The following is a 27,997-nucleotide window of genomic DNA, read 5'->3' on the forward strand; positions in this document are numbered from 1 at the left end:
CCTGCGCGAGCGACAATGTGTTTTTTGTCAGTCTATCCAATATATATGTTACTTGTTGTATGGCTAGACTTCTGGTTTGCATGTTTAAAGTGTTTATCCAACTTGCACTCGTTTTCCAGGTGATTCTTGCCGACTGATCTAATATGGAGGTTCTGATGGGTGTATGTCGCTAGTTGTCGATGTCTGCATCATCTTATATACAATGGGTTTTTTAGAGCATCTCCAATGTAAGGGGCCAAGGTCATCCTAGGTAGCGGTCTTATTAACTCTCTTTCTTGTATGGATTATAAATGACAAAAAATAATAAACTAAGATAAACATTTTCCCCTAAACTTCATCTCCAATCCCCAAGGTCTTATTTAACAAATTTTATTTAAATTTAGAGACAAAACGATGATATGTATTTAAGACCCAAGGTCATGAAGAAAGTCTAAACCATACTTTCTCCTTTAACCCACTTAACCATGCCATCTTTCTTTATGACCTTGACCATTGAATTGGAGATGAAAATTCAGTGAACAAGCTTAAATCCTAGGTATCATGTTATTTTAAGACCCTTTACCCCTTGCATTGGAGATGCTCATACGGAATTTCTCAAAATTTGAAGATTTTTGCATTCCTTCTTTTTGGTGGTGTTACGACACCCATACTGGTGGTGTTTTTTCTTGATGGTTGTTGTCCTTCTTGGCGTGTCTGCTATTTAGTTCTTCCCAAAAAGATAATAAAGCATATTAGTGTTGTGTACGTGAGGTACATGAAACTTTGTGATTAGATTACACCTTCCTCGTTTTCACAATACTGAAAGTTTGATATAACAATTCTCCCGTGGTTATTTCTTCGGATTAGATCTTCCAAATTGGTTGCTTTCTCTCAGACAAAGATTGTCCAAAGTATCTATCATTGAACAGAGAACTGGATTTAACTCAAACAAAAATTAACAACTCAAATTCCATCTCAGACGATGATTATCACAAATAGAGATTTGTGTCACAAATGAAAATCTCATGAATAAACTCCTACCTAATGACTTGGATCTCTGAAATGATCTCCATATGATCTTTGTTTTAGTGAAATTTGTCATCCCCTTGTGTAAGAGACAAAATATAATTGCTAGCAATACGGGACATCACATCCAAGTATGACACTACTAAGTGCTAAGATAAACACAAGTAAAGGAAGACGTAATAGCAATGAAACTTGGATTTGATTAAGAGAAAATCAACATGAGACCCTTTGCTTGAAGGCTAAGGACCTCTATTCATGTGGATCAATAGACACCTCCTTTTAACCCATGTTCCTCATTGAGTATTGTATGTACATATGTTTTAGAATATTAATATTCGTGAATTTGGACTTACTGCGCCTTACATATTATTTTCGAGCTTTAAAAAATATATGGAATATAGTATCCACATATCCGAAATATAGAAATCTACAGATAATAATATGAATGGAAATAAATGTTACGTGTTGTAGATACAAAATCTCACTATTGCATGCATGTTAGAAATATAAAAAGCATACATAAGATAATGATATATGCCCATTCATTCTAATGTGACAATTTATTTTAATTACAATGTCTCTTATCGTCAATACATTTATTAACCCAAATTATACACCAAAATATATTTAAACATCTAATATATGAAGTTCGATCAGTACCGATATGTACAAGGGTGCCGATACGAATGGCTGCAAGTTTTATAACCAACATTTCAAAATGAAAAATCTACAAAACAACCCTACTATTTAGACCCAATTTACAAAACAATTATACTGTTACAAACTATTAACAAAACAGTCACATTTCCGTTAAGTATAGAGTTAACTGATGACTCACGGTTAAATATGTTAATGTAATTATCTATGTATCCTTCCTATTTATCTCTCCATACATAATTTTAAAATTTTCCTTCATTATAGTTGTTTTGACGGTGGTGCTATTTGTAGGTGGTGGTGTCGCCGCTTACATATTGTAACATCACATTCAGGATCGTTAAATCGCATTCAGGATCGTTACACCACATTTATCCAAGGGTTCACCGCTTCTCCTATGGGGTTTAGCAAAAACTCTTAAGCTTCCACCACCACCACCATCACGGCAACATCTTAACCACCTCAACCAATTAGTTAACGGGCCATGAGTTATAACCCAAAAGTGTCACTATCCATCTACAAAAAACCCATCAAAACAAAAGTAACACAAAAATCTCAAATAACACAAAAACCCCAAAGGTGTCACTATCCACTACCAATCACCACCAACCAGTAACACCATTACTAATCAACGGTAACATGACAAAACAACATCACTGCCACCATCCTACCACCACCAACCAACAACACCATCATCGCCGCCACAACTACCATTACCAACCGCCACCACCATATCCACCATCAATATATACCAGCACCACCATCTCCACCAATTAGCACCATCAATCACCATCAGCTTCATAACCATCATTGCCACCACTAACTACCACTACTAGTAACCAACACCACATCCACCAACAAATACTAGCACTACCATCACCATATATAGCACCACCACCAACCAACACCAACACTAACCAGAAACAGTACCAACAAAAATTTGGTTTCATCATAAACTTATTGTTCCATCATTAAAATCTTTGGTTTCATGATAAAAAATAGGCAAAAATAAGTTGAAACCAAATAGAATTTGTTGAAAACAATTTTGTTTGGGATTTTTGTTTTAATTTTTAAAATATTGGAGTTTTTGTATCAATCTTATTTAATACGGGGTTTTAGTGGATATCAACATTTAAACGGAATTTTTGTACTCCAAATTTGGTCACATTGGTGTTTTTCTACTAGTTCTGATTAGTTAAACGAGGAGTGTATTTTGGAAAAAGTTAACACCGTTTTACTCAAAAATGTTAAATCGGAGGGTTAAGTGGCAAAGTGCCTCAAAATGGACCCCAAGGTTGTGAAAATGCCCCAGACGTTAGGGAAAAGATTAAAAGGCCCCATTCCGTTAGATTTTCCATTAGAGAGACTTAAGTAGTTTAAATTGCCCTTCAGGGTACATTGTTCATATTCAGGGTTCAGTGTTTAAAATTCAGGGTTCATGGCTTATGGTTCAGGGTTTGGGGTTCAGGATTTAGGATTCAGGTGGTGGTGGTGGCGCGGTGATATTGGTGGTGGCAGGGATGGTGATAGTGGCGGTGGTGGTGGCAGTGATGGTGGTGGTGGCGGTGGTAATGGTGGTGGCATTGGTGGTGATAGTGGCAGTGGTGGTGGCGGTGGTAGTGGTGGTGGAGGAGGCGATGGCGGTAGCGGTGGCGGTGGTGGTTGTTCTAGTGGTAGTGGTGGTGGCGGTGGTGGGGATGGTGGTGGTAGTGGTGGCAGTGGTGGTGGTTGGTGGTTGTTCGTTTGGTGGTGGCGGATTGGGGGGTTTTGATTAAGAAGGATAAAAATGGAATTTCAAAACTCCGTTGACCGGTCAAGATGCCCAATTTTGATCAAAATGCCACAAAACTAATAGAATGAGGCATTTTAATCTTTTCCTTAACGTTCGGGACATTTTCACAAACTTAGGGTCCATTTTAGGCATTTTGTCACTTAACCCTAAATCGGATGGGAGTACGGTATGGCCATTTTGTGAACGAATTACAAAACTGTGGTGTATTTGGCCCTTTCAAAATTTACAAGTTTAAACAACCCGACCAACCACTTGACACTTTTACAGGGATCATAATTTAAATTTTTAGGAGAGCTTAGGGACTTGTGCACAGAACTGAAACACATAAGAGGACTTGATTTGTATAGTAGTGAATCTATCTTTTCTGGTTCAATCAACGCTGATTAAACGTTGCTTAACCCAAAAAGATTGGACCCACTTACAGAAACACACAAAACCCAGCTGTTCTTGTTCATCTCTCATCGCTCATATTACACTTAGCTGCCCCAAGATCTGGTCTTATATAGAAAGAGAGAAAACAAACAAACAAACAGAGACAGAGACAGAGAAGAGGTTTCCTCTTTCTCTGCAAAGGTTATCAATCTTTTTCACAGAACAAGTAGAAGAAGAAGATAGATTTCTTAGGGATCCGTTTTGTTTATCATTCACAGGTATTATTTCTGTTTTGTCATAATCTTTTCATTCCAATGTTGTTGCTAGATCTATGCAAATTTCAACGTATTTCTGAAAAATGATTATGTTGTTTTCGAGATCTTGCAATTTTACATCCAGGGGTTGCTTCATTTGTTGTTTAGAGAGGGAATTTTTGTTAAAGATAGAATTTTTCAATGTGGGTTCATTATTGTTTGCATTGTTTTATCTTGGATCTGTTCATGTAAAAAGAATGTAGCTTTGAGCTGAATTTACTCATACATGCTTAATATAATTCCTAGTTTGTTCTTGGGTTTGCATTAAAAAATAAATGTGGTTGATTTTCTGATTTGAATTGTTGTAATGAATGTTAAAGGAATCAAATTGAGGAATGTAAAAGAGATGGGGAGGAAAAATTGGTTAGTTGCAGTAAAGAAAGCATTCAGTCCTGATTCTAACGAGAAGAGAGATCTGGTTAGAATTATTTTTCTCATTTCAATTTTTAATAAAGGACAGTGTGTTTTGAACTTCTAACCGAGTTGTTAATTTGCTGTTGTTAATCAGAAAAGGAGTAAATCAAAGAAGAAATGGGGATTTGGAAAAGAGAAACACCGGGAAACAACCTCTACTTCAGAGGTAGAAACTGTCCAAGAGCCACCACCTTTGCCAGTAGAGGTGGTGAAACTGGAGGAAGTCGAGAATGAGCAAAACAATTATGGTCCTTCTGGTGCTGCAGCTGAGGTGGCTGTTACTGCTCCTGTTCAGACAGCTGTAGAGGTTGTTCGGCCTACAATGATATCGCGTTATGCGGGTAAATCAGTGGAAGAGGTGGCTGCAATCAAGATTCAAACCGCCTTCCGAGGATATCTGGTATCACACTTGTCTCCTTTTAGGATTGCTTTGTCATTCTGATCTTGTAAAGAATCTGCATCGTCCCAAGTGGAAGTCTTTCTGTTAATTATTATTATTTTTTATTTTTTGGCGATGAATTTCTGAATAGTAAGTGGATTTTTTCATATGGCTCTTGTTTTATTTTTGGCAGGCTAGGAGAGCATTGCGTGCTTTAAGAGGATTGGTTAGGTTGAAAACGTTGATAGATGGGCAATCCGTAAAACGCCAAGCCACAAACACTTTACGAAGCATGCAGACTCTTGCTCGAGTACAGTCTCAAATCCGTTCAAGAAGGATCAGAATGGCTGAGGAGAACCAGGCTCTTCAGCGGCAGCTACAGTTAAAGCGCGACAAAGAGCTGGAGAACCTGAAAGCCAGTGTATGTGCCGCCCTCCATCCCTTTTCCGCCTTCCTCTTAAATGAATTAGTACATAGGGGTTTGATAGTTTGAGTTATGCCCACATCTACTACCTGGTTTATGCTTCCACCGTGTTTCTTATATGGGAACTTGAAATTTTATATCACTATGATAATCTCCATACAAATTTTCTTCCAGCAGTATTTTCGGTGAATTGAGATCGTTCTGAATCTTTTTTGTATTTCTTAGAAAGTATGTGGTTTTTTTTTTTTGGATCAATAAGTTCTTGTGTTCGTTCTACATGCTTTTCATCTCTTTTAAACAAGCGTCTCTGTAACAGATGGGAGAGAATTGGGATGACAGTATTCAATCCAAGGAGCAAGTCGAAGCCAGCTTACAACACAAACAAGAAGCTGCCATGAGAAGAGAAAGAGCACTGGCTTATGCGTTCTCTCACCAGGTATCTTAGATTGCTTTTATTGACTGCTAATTCTTCTCTAGCTTAATGACCAAATACTTTTAACTTCCATTCCATTTTTTATGACTCTATCATCTCTTTTGTATGATTCTTAGCTGCAGTGGCAATAAGTTTAGTCATGACTTAAAAGTTTGTAGTTTTTCATTAACTTGGTAATTTTCTTTTTCTACTAATCTTATCTGATGACTGCTCTGCAGCAAATGACAAAGAATTCTTCACGATCTATGAACCCAATGTTTATGGACCCAACCAATCCTCACTGGGGATGGAGTTGGTTAGAACGTTGGATGGCAGCCCGACCATGGGAGTCCAGAAGCACCACCACCGATAAAGAACTGAATGATCAATCATCTATGAAAAGTGTAAGTCGCAGTTCAATGGGTGTAGCAGATATAAGCAAATCGTATGCCCGTCGCGAACTCAAGGTGGACAAATTTTCACCAACAGCACAGAAGCCACTTCGCCTTTCACCTTCTACTCCCCAGTCCAGATTAACAACGTCAGGTGGGAAGTTAAATTCAGCAAGTTCAGGAGGAAACTTGAATGCCCAAGATGAAGATTGTAGAAGTACATTCAGCATGCAGTCAGAAAGGCCAAGGCGTCACAGCATTGCTGGGTCATCAGTAAGGGACGACGAGAGCTTAGCAAGTTCTCCTGCACTCCCTAGCTATATGATACCTACTCAATCAGCTCGCGCCAAATCCCGACTTCAAATCCCACTCTCATCTGAGAAAAATGAAATAACTCCAGAGAAGGGATCTTCTGTAACTGTGAAAAAACGGCTATCTTTTCCAGCATCTCCAGGGCCACGGCGACATTCAGGTCCTCCCAAGGTGGACAGCACATCCATTAAGAATATTAGTGTAAACACAGAACCTATTGCTGTGAGCAATGGAGGGAGCAATTAGGCTAGCCAAACTGAAAGAGGATGGAAAGACACGGAAAAACAGAGGGACAGAAGAAATGGGTTACAAAAAAAAAATTGTATCATTAGGGATTTGTATGGAGTAACTAGTCTCTGAGGGGAAGAAGACCAAATTATGATTTATTATTGGGGTGTTTGTAGTTATGAAATTTCTTTCTTATTTTCTTCTCTTTCATTTATAAAATGTTATAACCTAAGAATCTTTTGTCAAAAAAATTTGTATGAATGGTTAGAAATGAAATCATTCCCTTCATTTGTGATAGCAGACTTTTGTATCTCCTCTTGCCTTGTCCAAAACAGATGGTTGAAAACAATCCCTAGACCTAATACAAGCACGCTAACAGGACCTGATTTAGCACCAAATTCCTCTGCTAGAAGAGGAAATGGCAGCAAGATAAAGGGTTGTTAAAAACTGATTGTTTTGTTTCTGCATATATTTATGGTACCTTATCTCTGTAACATCATTTTGAATCAGCATTGACCCTCAGAATTCATCAATATCTCCTGGCAGCCAGAGAGACATTTTCCCCAAAATAAATAAATATTCAAAGTAAAAAGAATAGAAAATAGTTACTCGAAACCTTCACTCGAGGCGTATCAGAGAAGGGCCACAAGTTATACCGGTATATATCGTCAACGGCTAGTTTTGCAGAAATTGAAAACCCTAAAAAAAAAATGACAGAACCAATTCCACCAAATTCTTCTCCTCCTCCATTGATCCCAATTGAGATCATAAGTGAAGAAGAAATGACTCTCATTGAGGCTGCCTTTGCAGCTACCACAAAGTATCTCTCCTCTCGATCTTCTTCTTCTTCGACTTGTCAAATTCAAAGAAATGGAAAATCAGTTGAAACAATCACTCTTCATACCAAGAGGAGATTATCCGGTTGTTCTGAATCTGATAAAAATATCACAAGTACAGATATTGAAGATTTGGTGGATAACTCAAAAAATGCCCAGAAGAAACCGAAAGTATTTGAAACGTTTTTACATAGATTTCGAAGGAAAAGAGGTCTTGCAATTACAGATATCACTGCTACGGTTGGGGCTCTCTCTTAATTTTCGTATCTTCTATTTCAGATTAAATTGATTTTAATTCCTGAATTTTGAATTTTAGGAATGGTGTGAAAAACAAATGGAATTTGTTCTTCTTCGTGGCAAGCCAAAAGCCACCAGAGCTATGAAAGCAGGTACGGCTCGTCATACAAAACTTGAAGAAGAGGTATATAAGACAATCTTTATGTGATTTGATTTGTTTCGATTTATGTATGGATCTTTGTAATTTGACATGATGGCTAAACGGGATCTGTTTCTTTCATGATTCAAACAATAAATTTCTTTTTATGTTCGATCACTAGTTGTCATCGCGTTTATTTTTAATGTGATATGTGGGAAACAGGTAATAAAGAGGGTGGAAGTTCGTGTAGAAGCAGCAGAAGATGCTTGGGCAGTTAGGTTAATGAATTTCATTGCCGGCACGAATCAACTAATGTTTCAAGGGTTAACGCGCGAACTGCCAGTGTAAGTAAGTTCAGTGGTTTCTCACCCATATGTTTGTTTGTAGTCGGAGTTTGTTGGATGGGATCCAGTGGATGGTAATATTTATAATTATCAGTCGTCCTTCAATTTCAGAATAGGTTGTGTACAAGGTGTTTGGATGGTGGGAGTGATTGATGAAATCCGAATGCCAGTAACAGATACTTCTCGAAATCCTATTTTTGTTGACACAAAAACTCGTGTTCGACCTACACTTCCTTCGGGACCGCAAACAAGAAATGGAAGGTAAGAGTTTTCTCCCACCATGTTATTTACACTGTTTTTTAAGAATATGAACCCATCAATATCTATATTACTTCCTTCGAAAGTCCAATAGGCTTTATCATACACAGTATAATGATATCAACTAGAACTTTTGCAATTTTCTTTTGCAGGCTTCAGTTAATGTGTTACAAGTATATATGGGACAGCTTGGTGAAAGATAACTTCAATGCAAGAAGTTTCTTAAGCTTTTTTGGTTTGAACCCTCGCTACACTTTATCTGAAGAAATTCAACAGCACACTTCTAGCTCTGGTTTTCCTGCAAAGGTGAATTTAATTTTCTTCACTCTTAATTGTGTTGTACCACTGATCGACACTTTGCCTTGTTTCCATGAGCAGACCCTCGAGGACTTGCTTGCATATTTCAGAAATACATGTTCTGTGCTGCCTCTGGCAAACGAGCTGCTTCTTTTAAGGTGATAGAGTATTACAGTATATTATACAGGAAACAATATACTGCATCTCACACATTTGTCAGTGCACTAACAATAGGACTAATATTCTTTTTATGCAGATATGAATTCCAAGGAGATCAATCGTTGTTGGGTGAAGACAATTTCACATATGATCATGCTTGGCTCACGGGTCAGATCAAATACTGTCTCGAGTTCTGGTTGGGAGAACGAGCAGCTGGTTTTGTTCCTCAGGAGGAACGTTGGAAATGCAGATCTTGTGAGTTTGCTTCCGTGTGCTCTAGTTATGCTGCTGCTGATAGCAGAAGTATCTATAGAGGAGATCAAGTTGGCACCATTTCCCCATCCATTTAATTTCAACTGATTGCATAACATTCCTTTAGTTATGCTGCCTCCAATGTGAGCGGTATAAAGAGATTTCTGCTGTAGTGTATTTGTCCATGTGACTGCAAATCGCCATGGGCGCATTTGCCAGGGTCATGATTAAATGCAAGTATTTACAAGTTTTCTCCTTCCATTGTATTAAATATTTGGAAGTTTTCTTGACAATAGTTTTCAGGGCTTGTAGCTTTCCTATGTTCAGAATAACTAGTAAAATTGTTAAAATATACAGTTTTGTTCCATGAAAACTTTATTTAAAGGGGTAGGATCCAATGACATGGTTATATTGACATAATCATGACATGGTATGATCATTTTTTCTACAAAATCCAAAATAAAACGAGTTTGAAGCTAATATTCATTCCTGCCAAAAATGAGAGTATTTCGATATACGAAAATTTCACCATCCAGAAAATTTAATTTCAACCGTTAATTTTTAACAGTTGATATTCAAAATGGTAGATAGTAGTCTTATACATCTCTGAATGTTCTCATTTTTGGTAGGACTGTAAAGCTATATAAGTGGAACATGTCATCAAAAAATTAGATTCAAATACATTATCACTTGGGTGTTTTAGAAAAAATGGTCAAACCATGTCATGATTATGTCAATATAACCATGTCATTGGATCCTACCTCTTATTTAAAATTGTCAAAAAAGATACATCTCCCCTGATCTGACGTAACTCTATACCATCCACAATTTCTCTTTCCCTTTGAGTTGATACAGTTCACCCCAGTAAGCAAAACTTCTAAACTAAGTTACCATGACAAATCAGTAGAAGTCTAATGTGCCAGAAATGTTGAAAGGTGGATTTATACTAATGCGAATTGCCTTGCCCTCTGAAACCAGTTGAGGTAGTGTATTTGCTTCTTTGGGAGATACTCCTGGTGCAGTCCATATGGTAACGTGGGGCCATTCATTTTTCGAACTTATCTTCTCACCATCAACTGACCCTAAACAGGCCTCTAATGCAGCAGATTTCTCCGAAAAGAGTAGGGATGTAAGATCTACCGGTAAATCTCGTTTGAGGTACATACTATAATTAGTGACAGCTGCAATGCCGTGGCTTCCCCTGTGCGCAAGAGTTACATGAGCTTTCGTGACGCAGCTCAGCAAATCCTTGTCCTGGAGGAAACCTTTAATTCTCGGATCCTTCTCACACAACTATTTCAATCAGAGGCAAAAAAGGATCAGTAGAGCTGTAACCATTATGAGTCATAACTGGCTCTATCAAAAAACAAATCTTAGCTCTGTCAAGACAGAGACATTTCCCACTGACTCCAAAAACAGGTAAAAAAGGAAATGAGTTAAAAGAAATTACCCCATTTAGGAAGGTCCTGATTTCTGCGACTGGAAGAGTGACCGCAGCAAAGATAATTGTTGTTCTCAACCGCGGCTTCCCTATAGTAGGTGTTCTAGATTCGCCTTTAGCAACAGCTTTTAGTTGCTCCAACACTTGTTTGACCACACAATCAAACGGAACCTGGAGTATAGGCACATCCAAAGATACGGAATGAGTGAAAAGAATTCACCAACCAAAGAGCAATACTGGCAGAGGATTTTCTTTCTTTTAGTTGGAAGATATGTAACTAACAGCCATTTCTCTAATCTCTACTGCCGAGCTTTACAGTATGAAGGACATTGGGATTCCAAACTGCCAATTTCTGGCAGAACTAAAGCGTATTTATAGTGAAAAGAACTGAAGTTCACAAGATGGAGTACTTACCTGAATAGCATTGAGAGAGTCCGCATTAGCAAGTACAACCTGACGTAGCCGTATTTCCCAATTCGCCCAGTCCTTCTTATATGACCCTTTGCCGGACTCCAATCTAACATACAAAGTTTGACGATAAAGCAGTAAGAAACTAAGAAATTTCATGAAGAAACAACTGAACACTTAGGATAGGATTTCTGAGACGGATCTTTCAAGACAATCATTACATCAAGTAGTTCAATTAACAGTTCGTTCAAACCCTGTCCTTCTCACTCTCAGCTGAGAAATAAATATCTGGAAAACCATAATCTACATATTACACAATTGTAAACTATTATTTGATTTTAACGCGCACTTTATTATGATTAACTAGATTCTTCACTTCTAAGGGACAAATTTTGAAAATATCCAAAGAAGATGTCAAGTAATCATGTTAGTTTTCTGGTATCCAGATGTTGGGGATGTGAAAATAGATCATATGTTTGTTTACAATACCTAGATTGCACTGTATATATATATAACATAAGCCTAAGCGAGTCCTGGCCTTGAGAGGAAATTCCAAATGCAAGAAGTTGGTCCACTATATAAACATAGAGTAGTTCCGATTCTAATATGTATGCATGTACATAGACTACCTTCCATGTTTGTTTCTGTGAAGCTCGAAAAGACATATTCCCTCCTCTAATATAGACTTCACAGGATCAGGTAGAGGACTCCTGCACATGTAAACCGAAAGCCACCGATCAGGACAGAAATAACAAGATATGCAAGTCAATAACCTAAAGGATTGAACATGAAATACCTGTCAGGCTTGAGTAATGGTATTTTGACAAGAGTGCCGAAACGCTCAATCAGCTCACTCTCAAACTCACCGCGGTTCTGGAAATGGTTGAAAATGAATGACAAAGTTAACAATGTTGTTAAGAGTTTGTCACAACAATAACCAATGTTTTAACAAAGGTTACCTTTCCGTCATAAAGATGGTAAAACATCAGCAGGACATAACCAACACATGGAGACGTCTTGTCCAGAAGTCCCTTCATAATGCAGAGCAGATAAAAACTATGCATTAGAAATCAACTCACATTTATCGCATCGTAAAAGTGGGCAAAAGACAAGGAGAAAGATGAATACAGGGTGATTTTCCCGTTGAAGCACACGAAAGATGAAAACAGCTAATGCATCAAGAGTGAATGGATTTGAATCAGTTCCTGAAAATCGAAAATATACATTTCATACATCATTTAACTCATCTGGGAAGGGGACTACTATGATCTGCCAATTAGTTAAGATGGAAGTAGAACTGTAAAGGAGAGTTAAAAACCTTCAGAATCAGGAACAACTGGAACTGCAGAAGCTCTTGTGCTTCTGCACATATCCTCAATCTGCGACATTAGAACATGTTAATTATTAGTTACTCAAATGAAAATAGAAGATATGTTCTAGCTACAGCCTTTTAGTGCCCATTAACAAAGAATAACAGGAAACCAAAGCTTTACCTGTCTCCAAACTTCTTCATTTGGTGCGTTTTTATCAGCCAGAGTTATAGTGTACGGTTTCTTCCTGCGTTCATTAGCAACCATCTGCCAGTATTTTCCTGCATTTATATCATAATAGGTTATCACCTTAGCAAGCATAGCATACTTCAACTTGACCTGATCAAGATGCTTGCATCCTTCAGCATTCCTTCACCACTTCTGGAGAACTATTGCATTGTAGAAGAGAAATCAATACCACGCACCTTTGATAAGATCACCCATGAGGCTATGTACTGGACGGTCATCACCAAGTCCACCAGAAGTATTTAATATTTCCTTGCACAGTGCAGACTTGGCACAGCCTGGTATTCCTGAAATGAGAATGAAGATTGATTTCAGAACCTATCAGTTCAACATCTACATACAGGCCAATGAATAAGAAATCAGTAGTATGTAGTCCACCAATCTAGAATTTGATGGTTACCAGGAAAAAATACAATCAGACCCTCGTCTTTTCGAACTGAATCCATTACAGTACGAGTAGGACTAGAAGTTGTTGCATTCCGTTCTGTTTCAAGGTCACCCTCTTCATCCCTGCCTGATTCAACAACTGCCAGGAAATCGTCGGACCTTACTAAATTCCCAGCAGATCCTATAAGAATCTGATTCTGTGGACTGCGTCTTGCATATTGCTCAAGGAAAGGCTCAGCCTCAGTGAGATATATGGAGGATGACAACTGCTTGTTTCCACACTTCCTTCGTATATACGAAGCCCTGAATATTTTTAGAGAATTCAGTTCACATGTTATCAGCCAAATGTAACAAGAAACAGAAAGGAACAAAAAAGAAAAGGCAGGTTTAAAATAGAAGCGACGTGCAAATGAAACACTATGTACCATTCATCTAGCATCTTGCTGAGTTCCTTTTGCTTCTGAGAAGATGTACCCCATATTTTCATTTGCCTGATGATGCAAAACCAGTATTAGGTACTTAAACGCATAATAGGTGGACAAGACTTTACAATATATTTAGTAAGAGTTGATTATCTGATATGGCAACTTGGTAGTATAATCATGGTTTAGCTAAACTGAAGACTATCAAATTTAATCTCAAGGAGTCAACATGTGATGGTGCAACACAATGGAACTCCTACACTTGATTCAAGAGATATGAAGTCGGCAGTTACTTTACAATGTCAGCAACTGATTCAAATACAAATGGGCTTTTGGAAACTAATATTACAAACTAACCTCATATAATAAGTTCTGTAAGCTGCCGGGCCATCTTTGAAAAGAATTGACAACCCATTTCGAATCAAAAAAGTCCGTATCTGTCCAAAATCCCAACAAACACCGACATCCGAAACTGTTAGCGGCATTTCGAAGTATATACCAATATATGGAGATTCCAGAAAAGCACATGCAAGCAGTCACAGCCAATATCTAATTGCATTAGATTTACATTCCCGTTCACTTCAAACAGGGATGCGAGTTTCTAATGCTTATGAACCAAGACAACGTTAGAGCTAAGATGCCATGAAAACACTCAGTCAGAAAAACACAAGCAATTGTAATTTCACGTGTGCAACATTAGGACTGAGTAACCCTTCATATACCTTATTTGATCTGAACATTGTTACAAACTTATGCTTCAAGCATATGACAATTTCAATATACTAAAGGAACAAGTCAAAAGACCAAAATCCAAGTGATATTTTTTCTTCAGAGATGAACTTTCTAAAAATGCATTGCAAAATTGCATACCTTATATGTGAGGAATTTCAATTTGACCATCAGATTAGCATCTTCATCAGCTAAACCATCTGCTCCGGATGTACTTGTCTCGGAGCTACCATTTGCGTTCTTTGATTGCACATTGTTGCCTTCTACAGCTTTGTCCTTGCTCACTTTGAACAAGTTTATGTCAACAAAAAATCCTAGATAGAGAAAGGAACATCAGTGATAAACAAATCATAACTAGAGGAACTAGAAATGTACTGACTGACATACCCTGACACAGAAATATAATCTTCACCAGACTTGTGAAACAACAAGCAACAACCACGTATTTACAAAACTAAACTAACTAATAAAAACATTGAAGTTCAAATCATACATCTCTCATATGATGGCCAACATGAATCCAATTATGATTATCAACAAATTCCTTTCCTTCAATCTAGAAAACACGTCCTTTAAAACAATATCTAGCAATAAAATAGCAAACCCGGGATGACCGATATTTACCTCTATACAATGGCCACAGGCCTGGATTACGCCTGAAATGAAATACACCTTTGTCATCCAAGAGAACAAACATATAGATAGGTTATATACACAACTATGGAAAGAAGTCCATAGATCAGCAACATAAATGTGAGCTTAGGGAAGACCTCATCTCCTTCTGGTACTGCCTGAAAGCTGAATCTCTATATACATGGATAACCATCTTAAAATGTACGTTATTTGCTGCAAGAGAGGTTATCTTATGGAAGTTACAGTAACATTTAAGAGCAGCTGGGAACCGTTTTTCACTTATCAAACGAACAACTTCCTGTAGCAATTACCAAAAAAAAAAAAAATATATTACTACAGGATACACCAAGAAGCTAGCTACTAAAAATGGTACAATTCTTGGTATTTGCATGGCAGTAAGAAACAACAACCGGAGGTATTGATTGTTTTTGTGCTGGTCACTCGAAAAATAGTGCAGTTGAAACTTGGAACAAGCATATGACCTCGGAGGTCAGATTATACCAAGGTGACAACTTGCAGATGTATACCTCTTTGAGGAAGACATACAGAGGTTCTCCTAGAAAGAAAAAGCAGACTCAATTTTATCGACTTAGAAATGATAGTCGGTGTTAGCCTCACCTGCAACTTAGTTGTGGCATAATCAGTTGGAGCTGCTTGTAGGAATTTCGAAACAACAGAGCGGTCAGCATTTCTCAAGTGAGCATCACTGCTTCCATCTCCAAACCAGTCCACCAAGTCGGGGCAGAAAGAGCTTCCAACACTGTGAAGGAGCGCTTTTATTTGCTGCAGGAAAAACAAGCAGATCCAGTTGATTAACCAAACATAAATAGGATGATACTCGAGAAGGTACTCCAATTGTACCTGTTTTTCGTCTGATCTATTGTCGGCACATATCTTCCGTAGGCTAGGTCCTAAATCATGGGTGACTGCAAATCAAGGTATAATTAGGCGGAAATGCAGGGAAGCCAAGGAACAGACTCTGGAACAGGAACATAATGCAAACAGTTTCGTACTTTCAGCTTGCTCAAATTTTCCCAAATATAACATGTAAATCAGACCTTGAGGTTTACCACAAACTTCTACCTCTGGATTAAAACCTAACAATTACAGATTGAAGAGGCCAAGCTAAAAACAGGTTAGGCATATACATTTAACAAAGACAGATCTCATGAAATGGATAGAAAAATCAAAGAGACGAGTGAAATCAATATGACTTGTAAATGAGTTAGTATTACTATGGAAATACATCAAACTTAAGCTACGTACAGACCTCCTTCAGAGGGCAGGGGAAATTCCTTCAGAACTTTCTCCATGTGTTTCGAGCTCTCATGGCTCACCATTCGGGCAACCAGACCTTCTAAGATTTCACCTTGTACTTGTACATGGTCTTTTGACGCTGCATAAAGATTTAAAGCTTATAGCTATTAGGAAACAACTGGAAAAGACAAATTCCCAACTCAAAATGATAACATCACATACAAAGTAATATGTCAAGGAATAAAGGTAGTAATTATAGAACAGCTCCCATTGCTCAAGAAAAGCTGAGAGCTAATAGTAGATGATGTTATAGAAGCAGAACAATGCTACAGAAACTTAACCTGGTACAGATATATCGGCGACTTCATCAAGGGCCTTGCATACAGGCGTAGCAGTTCCTTCTTCACATAAGGCATCATAGGCAGCAAAAAATGAAGAAACTGACTTCCTTCAATAACAACAACATACACAAAATCTATCATGTTATTCTTCTGATAACACTACTATTGGAAAATGAAGAGACTGACTTCAATGACATGAACATACACAAAATCTATCATGTTATATCTGCATATAACACTACTACTAGAAAATAAAGTATGAGCCACTTAATGGCAAAATACTCATTGACCTTACTGTCCATCATTGTTTAGTTACTTCATTTTTCTAGCGAGACTACGCAAATAAAGGACCTTCACCTTGTTGAGAACAACCAAACATGATTTGTAGTCAAGCGCCATTTCCTACAAAATGCAATTATTTCTGGAGTGGAGTAGAACTTCGGCTTTCCGTTGCCAAACTCTGTGACTGCGGTCACTACAACTGCATAGAAGCAAAGGTTTTCCATGAGCATCAAGATGGTAACAAGAAATACAATATCATGTAACCAACAACCAGTAAGACCATTACATGGAGATCTAGCAAACATAGGGAAGAAATGGGGATTAAAAAACTGAAGTTTAAACTGAGGTCTATGCATCAGTCGCCCAAAAGTAGGAAGACTACATGTAATTCAGATTTTATTTCAGAAAAGATAGATGAAACTGATTGATACCATAATCTTCTAAAGGACGCTGGCCATGATCTCCTAGAACAGCAGTAACCAGTTCCATTGATATACACATATGATTTCTCTGGAAACATCAGCCAGCAAGTCACACGTCAAAATGGTCGTTTTGACAAAGTTAAACATAGACCGAAATCTTTAAAGGTCATTATTCATGCCATTTTTTAAATAATTCTATGCATCTTACCTCAAGAAAGATGTTAAACTCTGCTTGCTTCTTGAAGGCTTCGGTACCCCAAGCCTCACGAAACATCCTCCCAAGAACAAAAACACCAACAGCAGTATATCTGCATTAAGAACATTATATGTAAGTTCTACCTTCATATTGGTATATCTAGCGAAAATTTAGTGGAGAAAGAGAGATAATAATAGAAATACACATGAGGAATGATGAGCAAAATTCAAACATAAAGAACGAAGTAATGAGGTAGAAAAATATATCTAGAATTCTAATCGTACATGTTGCCGAAACTGTTCTTTGCACATGCTCCGCCCTCATGCCCAGCATACATGAAAAGAGATCCGGAGTGTTTAAGGGAGACCTGCAGAGAGTGGTTAAATGATGTCATTTCATGAAAATAATTCGATTGGCAAAGCAATGAACCCATCGGACAGAATAATAAAAGTATACCTCCAAAGATGCCAAGCCTTTAGAGACCATTTCTATCATTCTTGTTCTGACCTGCGGACAAAGAAAATGTAGCAATGAATAATGTCCCGCAGAAGAATACCACACCTAGAAAACAATGCCATGGTTAAATGTAAAATTTACTTATTTCAACGAAGAACTATATCATGGAAGTAGGCAGTACACTACATTCCAATACATGTGTGGCCACTAAAAATTATAAACCAAAGACAAATAATTTACCTCTTGATCTGATTTCTCATTCTCAAATTTAGGATAAAAAGTCGCCCTGATCTTAGCATTAGAATAAGAGTATTTATCCGTAACAAAATCTTCTGCTAGTGAACCTCTAACTACTTTACTCGAACCAGCACTTTTCTTTTCAGCTGAAGCAGCTCCATCATTCTGGTCGTTGATGTTGTTAATTGAAGTCACGGTTATATCAGGATTCCCAGCTCCAACTATAAAATTTGTCGGTCCACTAACAGTTCCATACTGTTTAGGCTTCCATACGGTTTTCTCGCCTTGGACGGGACTCGGTTCTTTCGAAGGGACACTACCAAATTGTAGCGGTGAAGCTATATTCTGCACATGTGCTTGCTGTATCGAAGGGACACTACCAAACTGTACCGTTGAAGCTACATTTTGCACTCGTTTTTTCAGTTCACCAATACTTAATCCAGTTAACTTATTGTTTTTACCTTGATCCGCAGCTGAATTAGCTGAACCCACTGAATCTGCAACTAAAGAAGAATCTCCATATTTTGAACTTTCTTTCCATACTTGATGACCTCGTTTATCTCCAGTTTTTCCCTAATACAAAAACAATATTCATTATCACAATCACCATTAAAGAACTAAGCAAAATTATATACATAGCAGGCATGGGAACGAAACAATTACTTGCAAAGACATCTGAGAGAATCTTCAGAACTCACTTGACTCCATTTTACAGTCTACTAGAGAGACAGTTTATAAGTCAAGTGCTACGTTCTTAAGTGAGCCATGACTTGTTAGGAGTAAAATGACAAGCTAAAGATAATTATAAAAAGAAATATGCATCTCAATTCACAAGTTCACTGAGTTTTAAACCGCCAAAATAAGTCAACTAAATGTGCTGAAGTAAGCTTGAGTCGGACTCATGGAGTCACTGCAATTAGCTGAAGTTATGAAACCTGCAGTCAACTCTTGTTTTGTACTTTTAAGGTAAAACTATAATCCGTAATTGATTAAAACAATCTACAGATTGATTAAGCTATACACAATTTGAATACTGATGATTCAAAACAAAATTTAAAGACTGATGATACTAGGTTTACCTTGCGATTAGGCATTGTTAACTCAGATATTGAATCAGTTAACCCAAATGTACGAGGACGAAGACTAATATAAGATGATGATTGAAATTTGTGACTAGGATGAAGTAGGAAGAAATTCTTTGGTTTTGGAGAAGAAAATGAAGATGAGAAATTGAGTATGTTATATATAGACAAGAAGTTTCTATGTGATGTTAACGACATACATCACCAGGAAAGTTTCTCCATGGCGGTGAGAATCAGAGATACATACAAAAAAAAAATGGCAGTCAGAAATAAGAATCAGCTCTTTATCGGTGCCACGACTGACCCGTTAAAACTTTGAAATTATACCCCTCAGATTCTCTCTCCTACTCTTTGTTTGATCGCTCTCTAAGACTCATAGGGTCCGTTCGGCACGGCGAAGTTTTGTTTAGATTGGGCGCCCAAAATGGGATGCTGTGAGCTATCAAAGTGTGCGTGTGCGTGTCATAATAGAAGAAGAAAGAAGAAGAAAGGGGTGCAGGAGTAGGAAAAAATAATTACGAAGAAGCAGTAAAATCAACTCACGTTAGAAGAGCTATTTACAAATTTCTTGGTCTTTGTGCTTTCCTTCTTATCAAATTGTTCTTCAATTGTATCTCTTTCTTTCCTCTTACGACGGGAATAATTCTGCTCATCTCTATTATGTCGACGTTTCTGATCTCGATCACTGTGCCAATGATCTTTCTTACTTGATGATTCTTTCTTTCTTTTTTCTGTCATAACTATTTTCTCAGGCCGTTCTTGATCACTTGTATCACCTCTTTTTCACGAGGTCTTGAGATATCAGGGTTAGGTTTTCTGTTTTTTTTTTTCCTGTTCTTATATGCTAGAGACTAGAGTTAATTAAACCTTGAAACCCTCCCCTCTGCAAATTCTCTCCTGCGATCCAAGTACTGTTTTTTTTAAGTGGGTCACGGCACAAAACGGATCGTGTCGTTGTGCGTGATGTGTGGGTGCCTAATACAATAAACCGGGTGTCCTAATAAAATAAATCGTCGTTTGTAGATCAACGGATGTAAATACGATCTCGTTTTAGGGTTTTATGTCACGAAGAAAAGGGTTTTTCGAAGGCACAAAATCACAGATGAATTACTCCGTTTTCCCACAGTGTTTTTACGTTTGAGGGATAATTAGTGATCTTTATTAGTATTTCTTGTGTATGTGGTAAATAGTTTCAATTTCTGTCATGGACCAGAAGAAACGTACATTAGATGCACTAGAGAGAAGATTTGCTCTTGCTAAAGCTGAGGTTCTTCAACAACAACAGCCATCACCACCGCCTAAGAATAGAAAGCTTTCTCATGTACAACAAGGAAATGAAGAGGGTATTCAAAACAAGAATTCGTCTTCAAAATCTCTTGGTACAAAGAGTAATAAGCCTGATGCATCATCTTCTACACCAGTCTCTAATAAAGGTACATTGTTTAAGCTTTTATTTATACACACTGAGTTAGCTTTGATTTCTATTCATTTACCTTAAATTCATCTTGTGCACCAGTATTTCAACATGATATATTGCTGCAAAATAATGTTAGAGAGAATCATACTTTTTGGAAATTATCTCCCAAAACTATGAGTTTTCAATCTTGTTATTGAACCCTGAAGAAACTTTAAGGAAGTACAAAGTTTATTCCGGAAACAGTTTTCAATCTTGTTACTGACATCCTTTTTTTTTGCATTTTGTAATTGATAAATTTCAGGACATTTTGCATTCACTGGGTATACCCCAGTGCGAGGAACTCCTGGAACCACAGGTGATATATTGTAAATTGTTTATTTTTCTAATAGAGTTCGAGAAGCTTGTCAGTTGTGACAAAAATTTTACTTTGGTTGTTGCTGCTATTAACTGTCTAATTATGAGTTGCTGTCGTTTCTCATTGTTCGTAGTATTTAAAGATCATATGTTACGTATTATCACGAGCTACTCTTTCAGAATGAGGTGTCATTTTTAGCTAATTTACATCATACTAATTGATTACAGATTATGAAGGAGATGGTCCTACATACTCACTAATCTGTCAGCCTGTGCACGACAATTTGCTAAAAACTGATGTGGAGGTATTTATGTGATACTATGAATTAGTTGCTTATTGTAGTTAGTGTGCATTGGAGAAGCATGTATTTCAGTCTCTTAGCTCGAAATTGAACAATGCAGCCTACAAGTCGAGGGAGCACAGTTGACAAGATTCTTCACACACTTCTCCAAAGTGGTGACTCAGCACAGAAATACATGCAGGGGTCCAGAAGCATGAAAATTGACAACTGGATGCTTCTTGATAATTTGGTACAAGGCCAGGGTGCAACAGTTGGTGCTCGTATTAAGAATTATCAAAGTCACTCAAAGCGCTCAAAAAAACACTTGTCAATGAGACAACATAAGAAGTGTGGTTCGTTTGATTTGCCTACAGAGTTTCACAAGTAAGGTTCTTATGAAGCACCGTTGACTTCTAGATTTCATTCCCAATTTGCATGCTGATCTTACTTGGTTATGTCGTAGTTTTGATTATTTCAAGCCAATGCACGAAATGTGGAAAGAGTATATTGCTCAACTCCTTAAGAATGTTGGGTAAGATACATGTCTCTCATCTTCCTTCTCTGCTCCAAATGCTGATTATATACACAGATCAAGGTACTCAGTTCTTTCTTCTTTTCTAATATTGCAGGGCAAACCAATTATCTCAGTATCTTATGGCTGCGGACTTACATGGTGCTATTCTTCTAGGTAACATGAGAAACAAATACTTCTCCAGTTTCATTCTTTCACTTCCGGTATGCACTTTTTGGTGGTTTCTTCAAGGAAATAAAACGTCTTCATGCTGCACACTATGACCATACTCCATTTCCTCTCAATTTTAAACCCATTTGTGTTTGATCCTTTTCTTGCAATATCTCATTCGCTCATGGGGAGTAAAAGGTACAAGTATGAAGTAGCACTTTTCTTTCCTAATACTCTTACGATATGGAAATAGTTTTGCTGATTTTATATTTTGAGCAAAAGGCGATTAGTAGAATCATTTTCTTTTGGATTCCCGCAGTTGCCGATTGCAAAGTAAATTCTTACACCGGAGTAAGTGGTATAATGATTCGAGAAACTGCAGAAACATTTGGGATAATTACTCGGGATAATAAATTTCGAGGTACCTTACCCAGCCCATTAGCTTTTGTTTTTGTATTATGGTGAGGTGATGTTTTCTTTCTTATGCGCTCCTGCCGTCCTGCATGACATCGAGTTCTTCATTGTGTCTTTTACAGTTGTACCAAAGAAGCCGTCTGTATTTATCTTGCAAACTGATTGCTGGAGGGTCACATTGCAGGGGGACAAATTCACTTCGAGAAATTCTGTCACATAGCCTTGTATATCTATGGTTTAGCAATCATCTAATTTTGGAACGGTGAAAATTTCGACTCCAATTGAGCAAACAGCGTGGCTGCCATGGGAACATAACACTGTATGTCAAGCCTGTAGAGGCATCTGTGAGTATAGCAGTTGGGAGAATAGTAACTTCAATTTTTATCTGTGGAGTTTGTTGACCCTGCTCTGTCTGAATTAGAACTTCTCTTTTTCGGGGAAGGAAATGTTGAATGAACCATAAATTGGCTGTTTCCAGTAATACCAACTGTTGAAATCCCGCCATATTTTGTGTTGTATTTCATTGAGGGATTATTCTGCGAGGGTGTTTTTCTATTCTTCATTTCATCTTAAAAAAAGAATGATGAAACAAGCTTTTAACTTAGATAACAAACAAATTGCAAGTTGAAGACAATGCATCAGAACCACATGAAGAAGCAACAGAACACCCTATCCACCAACTTCAGTCATTTCGCCGGTAATATGTTAACCATGAGACAAACCCCAAGTTGTTTACTGAGGAAAATTGACGCCTTGAGGTGTTTCAGTTACTTTAGCCTTCAAACTCTTATAATTGTTTTCTCATATCACCTTCCATGACTTCCACAGTTATTGACCTGTTTTGTTCGTCTTCTCTTTTTACTGTAACATCAGAAGACCCTCCAAAATGTACCATCAATTTGTTCTTGTTAAACATGTCGAACATAATTTGTGGACTATGATCACTTAGATATTTATACAGACTTCACTTCCTTTTTTGCCAGGATTTGTACTGATATTACTTGTCAGACACAAATGACTTTGGAAGGTAGGAATGTAGGATTCATACACACCGCTCAAGCATCCATGTCAAGAAGGCAGATCACGTCACAGTTGATGGGCAGCATCTTTGGGAAAAAAAAGGCAGATGATGTACATTGTACACAGGTGATGGACAACAACAGACTTGTGGCATCGCTTCAGACAATAGGAAAGCTCGCAAGTCGCAAGAATTAACGAGAAAATTAACCTGATTATTGTGGACAGTTTTACTAAATCGCAAGATATAAAATTCTAGGCGAAACATTAAATAGACATGTTAAGAAGAAAAAAATGAAAATCTTATAAATTCGGTTTTCAATCCGACTCTTCCATAAAAAACCCTTTCCTTGAATAAAAGGGGTCTCACTCTAGCCAACACTTCTTTGAGAGACCATACCGCAAACAACAGAAAAACATCATGACATGCTTGCGCTTCAAATTCTTCGCAGCATACATTTCAAAAACAAAAGGAAAAAATAGAAAAGTTATTGTATTCCTTTTATAATATTTGATGCCAATACAAAAAGGTTCACTCAGGAATCATGCAGCTTGAATTAATATCCCCAATAGTCATTCCTGATTTCGTCATCAAACTTCTTTTTCACCTCAGGATGCTTCTCGAAGTACTCATTTGCAGTCATGGTGCTGATCTTTTTCTGCCAACAGCAATGAACAAAGAGCATGTAAGCAATCAAATGAAGACAAAAAAAAAAGAACTTCCAGTACTGGAAGAACGATGTGGATTCATTGCAGTTACCTTTAGTTCCTGAACTTCAGCAATTTCTTTTTCCAGTCTCTCAGTCTCCTGCAACGATTTCTGCTCCGCTTCTTTCAATTCTATCAACTGTATTTTGCCAGCAATTCACATCAGTGTTTATAAAAGAAAGTTAGCTATAGTCAATACAGAAATCTCTAGCCTTTTCATGATGACAGTATTTCTAATCCTTTAATGCATGGATGACTAACATGAACTTTGAATGAGGTTACAAAAGCAAAAGGGAAATAAATCCTGTTACTTCTCACCAATGACTCAAATTTGGGTTTGAATTGAGGAGTCACATTGTCAACATAAGCATGACAAATGGAGTCAATATAAAGAAATTCACCTTGTAATTTCAAACACAGTAAGCGAAATTGAGACAATTATTTAATCATTTTATTTTTAATGAAATTTCGACTAGATAGTACACTAACAGACTTAGTCTGGAAAATCAAAGTCCTAATCATCTCTACTCTGCTGTCAGGTTCTCATCGATCGATATTTACAAGGAAGAACTCACCACTTGGTCTTGAGATGTTAGTATGACATTAAATGAATGTAGAAACCAATACGAAACCAAGTATGTGGATACAGAAACCAATAAGATACACATTAACAAAGCTTGATACTTGGTGAAAAAACTAGACCGTGCAAAACACTAGGGGTAATCCCAATCATTATATACTCAATTATAAGGGTGTAGAGCATCTTGATTTTGTGGTCCAAATCGTGTCATCCTTACAAGTTATTTTTCTTATGAGCAGAAACTCGATTAGCCTAGAAAATCGTGTCATCCTTACAAGCTTTTAGAAACTCATAAAACTTGAAAACAAACGCGTAAAACTAGCAAATTTTATGAATGGCACTAAGTTTATGTAGCCTCATCACAAACAGAAGTAAACAAAATGTTCCACTTTCAAACAGTAGATGCAAGAAAGAGTAGAAAAAGCAAATTATAAGTTTCTATAAACAATGAACAATATGTACAACTTGTACAAGAAAACAAGATAGAAAGCATACTGTCATAAGCCTCTTTGTACATATCCACTACACGAGGTCCAATTCCTTTCCTATAGTACTCCCAGTTTACGGGTTCAGGTTCCTGCAAAAAAATAGTTAAATGCATTTGGTTAATAGAAAAAGGGTAAAGAAGAAACACACAGCAACTTACGCAGCAGTGCTTCCGAGGAAGCAATAAGCTTACTGGAGGAGGTATTAGAAAATATCAAGTTATAATGCCTAAAACTACTGGACTGCTTCAAACTAGCTAGGCGTCTTGAACAACATATTGCACCTTGCTCCAAGAATGTGGGAAAACCAATATCAAACCAACATATGTACTGTTCTAACTTTTGCCTAATCAAAAGATGGTTACAATTGCAAATACTACTAACATTTTCTTGAATCAAAATTTTGGAATCTATTTCCATATCCAAATCACCCAAATCATATCGAAAGAAGGAAAACAATAAATCAAATAAACCCGACAATTGAAGAATCAAGATATCAAGCTTTTAAATCCAAAAGAGGGTAAAAAAGACAAGAAATCAAGGGTAAAGGTCAAAACCTGGCTGAATCTGGTTTGAAGGGTTGAGTTAACCTCATCAAAAGCTCTACGAAGAGAAGAAAATTCTTTACGGGCTTCCTCTGAAACAAGAAGTTTTGCCATTCCACCCCAATCTATACCCTTAGATGCAGCTGCTTTAGCTGCTAAATCAGCAACTTTCTTCCCTGCTCCACTCATCCTTTCTCTAGGGTAAATCTGCTTCAATAATCACTCAGACAGAGAAATGACCTTCTCTTCCTCTCCACAAAACAAAACCCTTATTTGGTTGTTGCTAATGCTCATGATTTATATCAGGACATTTCATTTCATTTGATGATCGCGAAGAAACGGATCGTACTTTTTTGAATCGGACGGTCTGGATTGGAATAAAATTTACCTTTTTACACGAGTTAAAGTGTAACCAAATGAGGCATCAAGTCGCATAAGCATAACAGCACCAGGAAGAAATCTAGTTTTCTTCACCCTACATTTCTTTCGGGTCCCTGCAACTGTGTTTCCTATCATTAGTCTCAGGGAAGGTTAGATTATGGACGATGACCCAATGAGAATTGTCAAGAATCCATATTTACCAAGTTACACGAAAACCAAAATAAAAACTTTAAAAGAGCAAACAGTAGACAAAGTTTACACGGTCGGATCAAAGTGGAGCGAACCTAGCTAAGAACTTAATATCTTGATTTTAGTTCCAATGTTCAGCTTCGACACACCCAAAAAAAGTTCTTATACCATGTTAGGTCCAGCAACATGTACCGCAGTTACTTTTCAACGAAAAAAAAATGTACCATAGCTACGCTATATCCTAATTTCTGCTCCGCCATCAACATGAATGAAGCTGCAGGTGGTGTTAGTTATGTTGGTTTTGCTGCAAGTTCTGTTGGTTTTGTCCTGATGGTGCAAGAGCTCGAGGTTCCTTTTACCTTTTTATTTATCCACACAGCTCCACAGGTATAGCAAAAACTCATGACCTCACCTACAGAAAAAGAGACAATCCAGCAAAGCCGGAAAGACATGACAAAGGGAAACAAGATGAGCCATGCAAGGGTATATACGTAACATAAGTTCGAACTTGCTTCAATAAAATAAAGAACTTTGCTTCGATAAAACAAAATAAAAAGTTCGAACTTTACCCAATAGAAAATATGAAGAACGTGTAGACACGTGAATTTGACCAAGAGCCGAGGATAGGAATGGGGGCTTCGGGTATTAACTGAAGTCACCGCTAGCGGAGCCGAGATCACCATAGACGAGAAAACAACACAAGAAGGGTGCCCGAAGAAAGACCGCCCCGAAAGAAGATAACTGATGGGGTGCCTAAATAACCCCAGCTGTAATAGTACATGTGTACAGCTAATAATAGAAGTCTTATTAGAAAAGATATTAGGGTACACGTGTACGGCACTGGCATGTCAGGTTTTGCCTATAAATAGCAGGGAACTCTTCCAGAGAAGGGCAGAGTTCTCCAGATAATTGTATCGTGTATTGGGATTAGTCTCCTCATTACCCTGTGATAATTTAAGGGTGTTTACATTTGGCGACTTCACTGGGCACTAGTCCTCAGCACCACTACAATTCTGATGGAGTCCTCGGCCACAGATAATTTAAATGCCACAAGATCGGAACCTCTCGCTAAAGAGGCAGGAGGACCAATAGCAATATTGGGCGTCAATGAAGCATCGAATCAACAAACAAATCCTGAATTTTGAACGCCTCTGACAGAAGAATCAGGAGGACAAAACCGAAGCCTATTAATAAGGGTAAACCAATCAGATGTGCCCAGGGCCACACCTAGACATGTTGAGGAAACCCAACAAGTACAAGTCGAGGCAGATAGGGAAAACATACAAACACGCGAACAACCCTTACTTGACCCGCAACAGCTCGAGATACAACAAATGCGCCAAGAATTGGCTAGCTCGGATAAAAGAAGATTGGTCCTCATGGAAAGGTTATCTGAGCTACAACCCGAGGGTGGTGATGAAGATTCTGACCCTTTTGGAATTCCCCAACACCCCCTCCTACTACAAAGCAGAGACCAACGACATCCTTTCGGAAGACGACTCTCATCTATCAGACCAAACCCCCAACGTAGCGAGACACCGGGCTCCATCCAGATGCCGAAGGAGGGTTCTCGGAACTCAAAAGGACAACCTAATAAGGAAATGGATCATGTCACCATAAGGGAGGAGAACATTTCTAAATATCTTGAGGAGCACTATGGCCTGACCCCGCCCATGACAAATTTCACCATGCAATCACCTTTTACTCAAGGCTTACTGGATAAATCAATGTCGGTGACGTATAAACAACCTAAGTTCCAACTGTTCGATAGCTCTGGCAATGCGACAGAACATGTATTTCGTTTTCTCATGAGCTTGAACGAATACGCCACGAATGATTCCATCTGCCTTAGGGAATTCAGGAAGTCACTTACTG

General features: G+C 37.8%; 5 protein-coding genes across 9 annotated transcripts; 3 read left to right on the plus strand and 2 right to left on the minus strand.

The window, feature by feature from the left end:
• Window positions 1-3,885: 3,885 nt before the first annotated feature.
• Window positions 3,886-6,996, plus strand: LOC113298545 (protein IQ-DOMAIN 1-like). Its single transcript, XM_026547309.1, has 6 exons — window positions 3,886-4,101; window positions 4,458-4,555; window positions 4,646-4,951; window positions 5,124-5,351; window positions 5,671-5,790; window positions 6,006-6,996. The coding sequence occupies exons 2-6, from the start codon at window positions 4,484-4,486 to the stop codon at window positions 6,714-6,716; spliced, it is 1,437 nt and encodes a 478-aa protein (XP_026403094.1). The 5' UTR covers window positions 3,886-4,101; window positions 4,458-4,483; the 3' UTR covers window positions 6,717-6,996.
• A 261-nt stretch (window positions 6,997-7,257) lies between these two features.
• LOC113298547 (exonuclease V, chloroplastic-like) lies at window positions 7,258-9,477 on the plus strand. Of its 2 annotated transcripts, XM_026547314.1 has the most exons (7): window positions 7,260-7,774; window positions 7,851-7,955; window positions 8,133-8,254; window positions 8,366-8,515; window positions 8,665-8,818; window positions 8,891-8,967; window positions 9,066-9,477. In XM_026547314.1, the coding sequence occupies exons 1-7, from the start codon at window positions 7,409-7,411 to the stop codon at window positions 9,316-9,318; spliced, it is 1,227 nt and encodes a 408-aa protein (XP_026403099.1). In that variant the 5' UTR covers window positions 7,260-7,408; the 3' UTR covers window positions 9,319-9,477. The 2 variants fall into 2 exon arrangements, with proteins under 2 accessions (XP_026403098.1, XP_026403099.1); XM_026547313.1 differs by having other exon boundaries at window positions 7,258-7,774; window positions 8,665-8,967.
• Window positions 9,478-9,690: 213 nt separating this feature from the next.
• LOC113298546 (tRNA ligase 1-like) lies at window positions 9,691-19,940 on the minus strand. 3 transcript variants are annotated; one of them, XM_026547311.1, is made up of 27 exons: window positions 19,613-19,940; window positions 17,991-18,560; window positions 17,751-17,855; window positions 17,579-17,661; window positions 17,307-17,406; window positions 17,108-17,186; window positions 16,752-16,875; window positions 16,395-16,501; window positions 16,067-16,192; window positions 15,658-15,722; window positions 15,415-15,579; window positions 14,934-15,094; window positions 14,788-14,819; window positions 14,305-14,477; window positions 13,792-13,871; window positions 13,438-13,503; window positions 13,026-13,315; window positions 12,805-12,912; window positions 12,563-12,660; window positions 12,388-12,448; window positions 12,198-12,274; window positions 12,029-12,100; window positions 11,866-11,942; window positions 11,699-11,779; window positions 11,076-11,178; window positions 10,671-10,832; window positions 9,691-10,513 (listed from the first exon to the last, which is right to left on the minus strand). In XM_026547311.1, the coding sequence occupies exons 1-27, from the start codon at window positions 19,805-19,807 to the stop codon at window positions 10,121-10,123; spliced, it is 3,753 nt and encodes a 1,250-aa protein (XP_026403096.1). In that variant the 5' UTR covers window positions 19,808-19,940; the 3' UTR covers window positions 9,691-10,120. The 3 variants fall into 3 exon arrangements, with proteins under 3 accessions (XP_026403096.1, XP_026403095.1, XP_026403097.1); XM_026547310.1 differs by lacking the exon at window positions 19,613-19,940 and adding an exon at window positions 19,067-19,546; XM_026547312.1 differs by lacking the exon at window positions 19,613-19,940 and adding an exon at window positions 19,067-19,543 and having other exon boundaries at window positions 17,751-17,801.
• Window positions 19,941-20,114: 174 nt separating this feature from the next.
• On the plus strand, window positions 20,115-22,851 carry LOC113298548 (ribonuclease P protein subunit p29-like). Of its 2 annotated transcripts, none has more exons than XM_026547316.1 (8): window positions 20,115-20,502; window positions 20,788-20,841; window positions 21,069-21,145; window positions 21,243-21,505; window positions 21,585-21,653; window positions 21,751-21,809; window positions 22,123-22,224; window positions 22,402-22,851. In XM_026547316.1, the coding sequence occupies exons 1-8, from the start codon at window positions 20,274-20,276 to the stop codon at window positions 22,467-22,469; spliced, it is 921 nt and encodes a 306-aa protein (XP_026403101.1). In that variant the 5' UTR covers window positions 20,115-20,273; the 3' UTR covers window positions 22,470-22,851. The 2 variants fall into 2 exon arrangements, with proteins under 2 accessions (XP_026403101.1, XP_026403100.1); XM_026547315.1 differs by having other exon boundaries at window positions 20,123-20,502; window positions 22,340-22,851.
• Window positions 22,852-23,512: 661 nt separating this feature from the next.
• LOC113298549 (ATP synthase subunit d, mitochondrial-like) lies at window positions 23,513-25,839 on the minus strand. The gene is made up of 5 exons (XM_026547317.1): window positions 25,565-25,839; window positions 25,016-25,099; window positions 24,261-24,323; window positions 23,995-24,081; window positions 23,513-23,893 (listed from the first exon to the last, which is right to left on the minus strand). Exons 1-5 carry the CDS (start codon window positions 25,739-25,741, stop codon window positions 23,792-23,794), a joined length of 513 nt encoding a protein of 170 aa, XP_026403102.1. The 5' UTR covers window positions 25,742-25,839; the 3' UTR covers window positions 23,513-23,791.
• Between the last annotated feature and the right edge of the window lie 2,158 nt (window positions 25,840-27,997).

Source organism: Papaver somniferum, chromosome 7 (assembly GCF_003573695.1).
Source record: "Papaver somniferum cultivar HN1 chromosome 7, ASM357369v1, whole genome shotgun sequence".
In the NCBI taxonomy this organism is placed as follows: Eukaryota; Viridiplantae; Streptophyta; class Magnoliopsida; order Ranunculales; family Papaveraceae; genus Papaver; species Papaver somniferum.